Raw genomic sequence first — 9371 nt, 5'->3', positions numbered from 1 at the left:
CGCGCATGTCCTCCATTGCTATAGGGATGCACAATGTTGTGGTGGGAACAAATATGCATGAACGACCATAAAACCATGGCATGCCTGGCTTGGAGCGCTTGCTATGCGGCGCCTTGTGATGTTGGCTAATACCCTGTTGTGTGTTCTGTCTCCTCTACCTCCCCTGGGTGTCTTCTTCGGTTCCGTTGGCTAATACCCTGTTGTGTGTTGTGTCTCCTCTACCTCCCTTGGCTGTCTTCTTTGGTTCCGTTGGTAATACCCTGTTGTGTGTTCTGTCTCCTCTACCTCCCCTGGGCTGTCTTCTTTGGTTCCGTTGGCACGTCTTACCATTGTAGGCTGTAAAATTATCTAGGGCTACCACTTTATATGGAAAAAATCAAGTGGGGGAAAAACATTGCGAAAGATAAGTCCGAGAACTTGTAAGCGTGGAAACCACAACTACAACACAGAACATGTCTACAACATTATGTATTGTAGTCACATTTTGTTCCTATATAGTATAAGCCATTTAGCAGGAGTTTTCGGTTCAATACATTTAAACTTAGTTCTTCTGTTGAGAAATATTTAAACTTAGTTATGACGATTTCAACCTTCGTCTGAGTTTATTAGGCCTCATTGAATTTCGGGTCCAACTTCAACCATATATTTGACTAAAAATATAAAGTACATGCTACAAAAAGTATATTATTGGATTTATATTTAAAAGAGTTTTCTATGACATACTCCCTCCGTTCGGAATTACTCGTCCAAGAAATGAACATATCTAGATGTATTTTAGTTGTAGATACATTCATTTTTATTCATTTTTGTGACAAGTAATTCCGAATGGAGGGAGTACTTTTTTAGACACATAGTCTACTACCTCCGTCCTAGTTTATTGGTCCCTTTGTAATTTGTGCCAAATGTTGATCAAAGAATTAACTGACAAAAGTTAATGCATGTCAACAAAAATTATATGGTTGGATTCGTATTTGAACATATTTTTTAATGATATAATTTTTGATGACATACGTGAATTTTGTGAGTTAAATTTATGATCAAAATTTAGCACAGTATTCATGAGGACCATCAAATCAGGACGGAGGCAGTATATTTTATTAGTTAAATTCATGATTAAATTTTAGATAAAAAAATAGGCCTAATAAACCTGAACGGAGGGACCACAAACCAAACATGACCCAAGGCCTTCTCAAGTTTGATCAACAAAGCCCAAATTATTTACTCTGGCTGAACAGTACACATCGTGGGTCTTGGAATTCGAAATGTGTACGTACCCTGACGGCTGCTTCATCATGTAAAAGCGACGCCCTCTCTTTGCCCGGGAATCATGCAAAGCCGTACGTGCATATCCTAGCGGGAGCACCGTTTGATTTGAATATCTTCCGTGCCCGCCACAGTAGAACAGGCTCTAGCCCACAAGTAAATGATGAATCGACGCAGTAGAGTACTGACCGCCCCCAACAAAACGCAGACGGCCGGCTGAAATTCGTAATTTACTACTGCCGCAATAATGAATTCCGCCAGACGCCCGTAATTTCCACCGCTGAATACACTTGAATTTCGTCAGGCGTCGCCCGTGACAGTGAGGCTGCGTCTGCGTGCCCGCCGCAGCACGGCGCACGGAGGATACGATCCAACCCGATCCAATCCAACCCTACCCCCGCCTACCCAGCGTCACGTACTCCCCACGCTGCACCGCGGGGCGGTTGGATTTGAACACCACCGCATCTCGGCGCGCAGTCTGCCGCCCTGTGGAGTCGATCCGATCCGATCTAGAGTAGTCTAGTGCGGGCGGAGCGCGCTCCACGTCGCGGACAGCGCACCCACAGCGGGCGGGCGAGCTACGCGTAGTCGTCCGTCACACTGGAGCGGCGGCACAAGCGAAACGTGTTATCCCTGCTGCCGACGCGGGAGAACAAAGTAAACTCGGCGAAGACCGGTCTCGTCTGGGAGGAGAGTGAGGCCGAAGGGTGCGGAAGGTGGGAAGAAGCGGCCGCCCACCAACGCTGAGCTATCCCTCCCGCCCCGCGCGTCGCCTCCCACCCCACCACGCACCCGCACGCGCCTCCGCCCCCCTTCTTCTACCCCCCCTCCCCCGCCCCTTCACACCATCACAGCCCACCCCACCGCGCCGCCTTCTTCCCGCCGCCTCTCAGCTCCGACACCGCGGCTCAGCTCCCTCTACCCAGCGCCAAAGAATCAAGGCTGTTTGAAGCTCCAGAATCACAGGCGCCGGCGGCCTGACAAGACCACGCGCGGTTCAGCCCCTCTGCTGGTAGCCAGGCCGAGACAGTCACCACGCGGAAGGAGCTGAAGGATTGAAGCCTCAGCCGGCCGGCGTTCTACTACTATGAGGAACGGCAGCACCGTGTGCGACGCGGCGGCGGCTGTGGGACTGGCCGTGGCGCCGCGGTACAGGGGGGTGCGGAAGCGGCCGTGGGGCCGGTTCGCGGCGGAGATCCGGGACCCGGCCAAGCGGGCGCGGGTCTGGCTCGGCACCTACGACTCCGCCGAGGCAGCCGCGCGGGCCTACGACGTCGCCGCGCGCACCCTCCGCGGCCCGCTCGCCACCACCAACTTCCCCCAGGACCTTGTCTCCTTCCCCGCGCTCCCCGCGCTGCCGCGTCCGTCTCGACCGGCTTCCCCCGGCCCCGCCTGCAGCGCCAGCTCCACCGTCGAGTCCTACAGCGGGCCGAGGGCCGCGAACGGGCCCCGCGCCGTGCCGCGCGCGCCGGCGCCGGCAGCGCCCCTGGCGAAGCGCCCGGGCGGCGACGCCGGATGCCAGAGCGACTGCGCCTCCTCGGCCTCCGTCGTGGACGACGCCGGCGACGAGGCCGCCTCGGCCGCCGTCCGGCCTCGCGCGCCCTTCGTGTTCGACCTCAACCTCCCGCCGCCGTCGGACGAGCTATGCACCGAGCTGCGGCTCTTCTAGGAAGAGGATCCACCGGACCCGGATCGCCGGACGAGCTGTGCACCAAAGCTAGCGATTTTTCATTTTTCTTCTATTCTTTTACCTCCTGATTAGATTAGACAGATGATGTGTGCAAGAGTTGATTGTACCACCACCACTACTATTCTTTACGCGATAAGAATTGCGGTTGATTGATTGTTGGAGATTTGGGGCCAATTTTTTGCGGTCTCAAGAGTTGATTTTTGCTCGCCCACTTGGATGCAACTTTATGGACATCTTGCGTGCAAGTGTAACCGGAGAGCATTTGCAGCAACTTTGCGAATTGCGGGCAAGAAATGCTTCGAATACGACCGCTAAATTGTTTAGTGGTGGGGTTTGAGATGTTCTACTTCGGCCGAGTGGTTTATTCATTGTTTTCTTTGCCCACTTCCCTCCCTAGTTTTTCTTCTGTTTTTATTTTGGCAGAAGTTTATTCTGTATTCAAACTGGCTTTTTATTACATGGTGTCTCATTCATATGGTAAAGATCAAAGTAGATATCACGTAGTGACCGACATGACAAAACTGAAAATAGCTTGACACCAACGTCCGTCATTTGCCTCCGGTACTACCACAGCAGCCATCGAAGAAAAGAATGACAGATCACCTCCTCATCCGAGCTCGATGCTGCTCCATCACTGATATGTAGCTTTGTGTCACCTTTTCATTCGAGCTCGACGCTGCTTCATCGCTGATATGCAGCTTTGCGGACTGGACTTTCAAGATGGCTAAACAAATGCTTCATCGCTGATATGCAGCTTTGCGGACTGGACTTTCAAGATGGCTAAACAAAAATGAAGCCATTGCCGTAGCTGATATTCAAACTGGACTGAAGATTCCTTTTTGCCAACATTACACTGCTACGGTCAGTAACGAGATTAATACCTACGGGGCCACCAATTTGAATACCGGTTTGAAACAAATATTACCAAAATAACTGGATTGCATACGCAAGCTTTCAAAGCATATGCGAGTTCTCTAGATTCAAACCAATAAATAGGAATGCAAGCTGCCAAAGCATATGCAAGTTTTTATACGAGAGACAGAGAACACGGATCATAGCTCCCTCTGTTTCTATACTCTCATGTGTCTTTTAGAAGAAGAAAAACGCAAGCTCTCAAAACTCAAACAAATAAGGTCGTAAGGGCATCTCTAAGATGGGCACGCGAACTGCCCGCATCCGTCCAGACAGCGGAAACCATTCAACGTGGGATTGTATCGGTCCACGAAGTGGTCCGGACGTCATTTCTTTCGTAAACCGGAGACAAAAGTGAGGGAGCTTTAGGGTAGTTCACCATCAGGGACGAAGCTAGAAAAAATAGGCACTGGTGTCAACCGTTGCCCACAACTGCAAAGATTATAAATAACATTTGAGGGCAATGTAAAGAATGAAAATATGCAATGAATCATTGGAAAAAAAGATTTTCATTCCCGGACACTGGTTAAGCTTAAAAAAACACTTGTTTACATATTCAGTAGAAAATAATGGGAGCTTTTTATTTGTAACTTCCTGAAAACAATAAACGAAGGAAACAAATTTTTTTCACAACAACTGTACACCCTCCATCTACTAATACAATGCCGCTTCATATTTTTATGTCTAACTTTCACCATTAATTTTACCAACACAATGTGATTCAAAAAAATGTCATAAAAAGTATGCCATTGGATCCACATTTCAAAGAACTTTTTGATAGTATATTTTTATAGCATAGTATAACCCATACTTTACTGACCAAAATTGTAAGTCAAAGTTTGACATGAAAAACAAAGTGACCTTGTATATAAAATAAATACCATTTTTTGCAAAAAAGTAAAATAAAGTGGCCTTATATATAAAAATGGAGGAAGTACAAAACAAATAATACATAAAGTAAATGCCATTAAGCAAAAGAGATAAAGTGATGTGAGGCTCACATGTTACGATTTCCCTTCTCAACCTTTAATCTTCTTCAATAGATCAATTGTGTTGAATCAAATCATCAGGATAAAACTCAGTTGTTTCGAAAATTCTCCAAGTTAAAAGAAACAAAAGATATTTAAAGTCTGCTTTGCCTGTGAGGTTGTCTAATTAAAATATTTTCGTTTGACCTCATTTAGCTTCTTAGGAGTCTTAGTCTATTGTGATATTCTTTTTCGATTAGATGAATCTGTAGGAAGTTCATCTAAATTTATTTGTGCTAGAGTAGTAGCACCAACGTTTGATACATAAAATTATTTGGGTAGTCCTTGCCATTGGATCAGTGTCTGATGTCCTCTTAAATAGAATTCTAGCTATAATCTTCTAGCCTAGATGAATCAAGGAGATAAATTCAAATTTTCAATTTTAATTAACCCATTAAGAGGCGCTCGAATGGCGGACAACCAACTACGCCATGTGGCACATGCTGGTTGGTCACGGTGAGATTTTTTTTAAGTTTTTACCGAAAAAGGCTTTAGCCCCGCTTTATATATAAAGCAAAGATGCAGTTACGACCAACCTCATACAACTCCACACCAACACACACAGGGCAAGATACAAGAATGTTGAGAACAGCTACATCGCCCCACAGAACTCCAAGCCCTCTACAGGAAGGAAGAGAGAGCCCCGCTTGAAGTCGCCGGAGGCCTCAACCGTGAACGAATCACAGCGAAGAGCCGAAGCCGTGCACGACGAACCAATTACTCCAAGGCGGAGCCTTCAACAAGGTCATGGCACCTAAGTACCACCGCCGCCCGATCAACGGATCGAGGTTTCCCCGGAGCAACACGGAGGAAGAAGAGGAACCACGGCGACACCTTCAAGAAGAAGACGACGCCCGTAGGCGCCACCGCCGCCGACCTAGCAGAGCCAGAGAGGGTTTTCACCCGGTAAGCCCTCTTCGCCTCCGAGACGGAGTACCGCAAGCATGCTGCAGAACCACCGCCACCGACCATCGTACCCAAGTTACCACGCCGCCCGCACGACCATGGTAACCGGCCAACATCCGAGCCGCGAGCTCCGCCCACGAGCATCGCGTCTCCCACCACCGAGGTCGCCACCCCGGCATCCGAGACCACCACTCAACCGCCGCCGCCGCACACCGACATCGTCAAACGGTGAAGGGGCAGCAAAGACCCCTCTTTCCACCCCAAACAAGCTCCTTTGGCAGGAGCGGCCGGCAGCTAGATCTGAGCAGGGGAAACGCCGGCGGCCAGCCATGCTGTAGCCACCCAAGACGCCGCTGGCATCTCTAAATCCCGACGACGACGAGTCCGGGAGGCACCCCTACCTCCCCCTCACGGCTCCCATGCCACCCACCGGCCAGCCGAGCCGAACGAGAGCACGTGATGCAAGAAAAGTTTTTAAAATAGTAGGGAGACCTTTTTCCAAGAAAAGTTTTTCTAGGATTTTTTTTTTCTTTTAAGATGGATGTGATGTCCACGTGATGCAAGAATATTTTTTTTAAAAAATTTAACATGACAGTGAGGTATGCATAGCTTCCTCTCAAGCGGCCCGCAATGACGAGCCCTAACCACTGGTATTATATAGATGTGTGTCAGTGGACAATCAAGGATTGTAGGACTACAGATTAGGCCGACGCGGCTGGCCGGCCGACATTAGGGCATGGCCAACGGGCTGCCTCAAACCTAGTGCCACATAGTCCACGTCGGTTCGGATGCCATGCTGAAATAAAAGTAGGTGCCTTGTAGAGCAAATGGGCTCTTGCAGAAGAGCCGGCGCTCCATGTAAAAAGTAAGGGAAAAGAAGGAGAGAGAGAGGAAAAGGAGAAGAGAAAGAGGAACGCCGTGGGAGGAAGAAGATGGGTAGCAAATAGTGAGGCTCACTGAGATGGGGCCCATCTATAGTTGCCTCCATTGGGTGACGTAAAATAAAAAATAATAGCCTTAGAATTTTACATCGATGTGAAGGATGTGGCATCACCATACCAGTGCTTCCATTGCTCATGCCCTTAGGGAACCAAAATAGCGTCAAGTTGCCCAAGAGGGCTGAGGGCTCGCCGGATAGCAGCGGTAGGTGTGCATAGGATTTGAGGATCGATGTGACTGACGAGGAGGCGAATCGCGCAAGAGAGGCGTGCGCCGTGCGCGTACTGCTGCGTACTGGGACGGTGGGAGCTGACAGCCGGCTACAGGAATTAGTAGGGGCCGAAGCATATAGTAGCGAGCCATCAGCTAAATGGGCTTTGTGGGCTACGTGCTACGTTACCAGACAGATCGATTGTCCCTTCTACTATGTCTCCAAAAAAAAAGATTGTCCCTTCTTCTTTCGAGCAATGATGGATTTCGATTTGGAGTACATATACGAGCCGCATATTGAGTTGTTCGACGGCTCATCGGACGAGGAGGAGCACTCCGATGATACTGCGATGATGCAGGCGGTCCTTGAAGAGGCGGAGTGTACGGAGGAGCATATTCTCAATTTCAAGGGCTCGATCAAGGGTCATCGAGTGCTCATCCGCAACAGGGCGCGCGACCATTTGACACTGATGGCCGACTACTTTGCCCCTGATGCACTATTCGATGACCATTTTCACCGACGTTTTCGGATGGGAAGACTGTCTTCAATCGTTTGTACCATGGCGTCCGGTCCTACGATGACTATTTTATCCTGAAGAAGGACACTGTGGGAACGGTTGGCTTCTCTGGTTACCAAAAGTGCAATATTGCACTCCGGATGCCTGCATATGGCACGGCCGCCGATTCGTTGGGCGAGTACCTATGGATGTCTGAAAGCACATGCGGAGATGCCATGGTTAGGTCTGCAACTGTCGTGGTCGAGGTGTTCGAACCTTAATACCCAAGAGAACTAACTATGGCAGACACCGAGAGGCTCCCGGCAATCTCAGAAGCAAGAGGGTGGCCAGGTTTGCTTGAATCTCTTGACTGCATGCATTGAAAATGAAAGAACTGTCCGATGGCTTTACAAGGGCAATATCAGGGTCATGTTAAGAAGCCTACCAACACTTTTGAACCAGTTGCATCACAGGAACTTTAGATTTGGCATGCCTGGGTCTCACAATGACATCAATATGCTGCAACGATCACCGTTGTTCGCAAGGCTGATTGAAGGAAAGCTCCTCCTTGCCACTATACTGTCAATGGACATGAGTACAACATGAACTACTATCTGGTTGACGCTATCTATCCTCCGTGGGCTACCTTTGTCAGCACCATCTCAAACTGAGTTGGTCCGAAAAGGCTCACTCCGCCCAAAGACAAGAAGGAGCTGGAAAGCATGTCGAGAGGGCATTTGGAGGTCTGTAGGTCCATTTTGCAGTTGTTCGTGGACCTGCTAAACAATGACATCCGGAAACCTTGTGAGAGGCATTGACATGTTGTGTGATCATGCACAACATGATCTTCGAGGTTGAAGGTGATGATGCAGCCGCAACTCTGGAATTTGGGAACATGGGTGATCGTATCCAACTTCTGGACCAGAATCCAACGACATTTAAAGAGTTTATTCAAATTCATCAACAAATTTGGCATCGACTAACTCACGAGCAGCTGAAGGAAAATCTGAATTAGTATCAATTGGCGATGAAAGGGGAAAACAATGTTGGGATGTAATAGTTGAACTAGTGCTGCATGCGACTATTTGAATGTTTGTATCCTTTGCATGTGGCTATTTGATCGTGCAGTCTTGAAAAAAACAAGCCGGATGTATGTGGCTAGGGTTGAATGTCGTCTTTCCGCATTCGTGTCCGTGAACTAGTCCCTCTTCCCCGCGAACGGATGTGAGGTAAAATTTATGGGTTGCCGTTGGAGATGCCCTCCCTATATTTACAGAGGGAGTTCACTGCAATTGGAATACACAGGACCTCATAGTCCCTGACGTATGCGCGAAATAGAGAGGAAATGGCAGCCCACACCCCCCCCCCCCCGGCGCTAACTCTCGGCCGGCCTATATGCGTCGCTGGGTTCCCTTGTTTCTTTTCTTTTGGTTTATTTTTGTGGTTACTTTTTTTTGCTTCTTTTGAAATGTTTTCGCATTCAAAGAAAGTTATAAATATAAAAAAAGTTACTTCCTTCGATTCATATTAATTGTCACCGATTTAATACAAATTTGAACTAAATCAGCAATAATTAATATGGAGTTGTAAGAAATTAGCGATCATTAATATGGATCAATGCGAGTATAAAATTTAAAAAATGTTCACTAATTTGATAAATTTTCTTGGATTTCAAAAATTATTTATGCATGAAAAAAGGTTCCAAATTTCAGAAAATGCTCGCAAATTTGCAAAATATTCTCAGGTTTCAAAAGTTCTTTATGAATTTGAAAAAATGTTCTCAGATTTCAAAATTAGTTCATGTATTTGATTTTATATTCTAGAATCTCAAAATTGTTCACGCATTTGAAATGTTCCCGTGTTTAAAATAATCTTTTCATAAATTTGAAAATGTTCCCAAATTTGATGGGCCAAAATTTGCAGTCT

At 47.6% G+C, this 9371-nt stretch overlaps 1 protein-coding gene across 1 annotated transcript; it reads left to right on the top strand.

Annotated features, from left to right (window-relative positions):
• The first annotated feature begins 2088 nt into the window (after nt 1–2088).
• On the top strand, nt 2089–3150 carry LOC119366259 (ethylene-responsive transcription factor 7-like). Its single transcript, XM_037631956.1, has one exon. The coding sequence runs from the start codon at nt 2351–2353 to the stop codon at nt 2930–2932; it is 582 nt and encodes a 193-aa protein (XP_037487853.1). The 5' UTR covers nt 2089–2350; the 3' UTR covers nt 2933–3150.
• The last annotated feature ends 6221 nt before the right edge of the window (nt 3151–9371 follow it).

Source organism: Triticum dicoccoides, chromosome 2B (genome assembly GCF_002162155.2).
Source record: "Triticum dicoccoides isolate Atlit2015 ecotype Zavitan chromosome 2B, WEW_v2.0, whole genome shotgun sequence".
Classification (NCBI taxonomy): domain Eukaryota; kingdom Viridiplantae; phylum Streptophyta; class Magnoliopsida; order Poales; family Poaceae; genus Triticum; species Triticum dicoccoides.
Note: the sequence above shows the minus strand (reverse complement) of the source record. Positions and strands in the feature narration are given on the sequence as shown.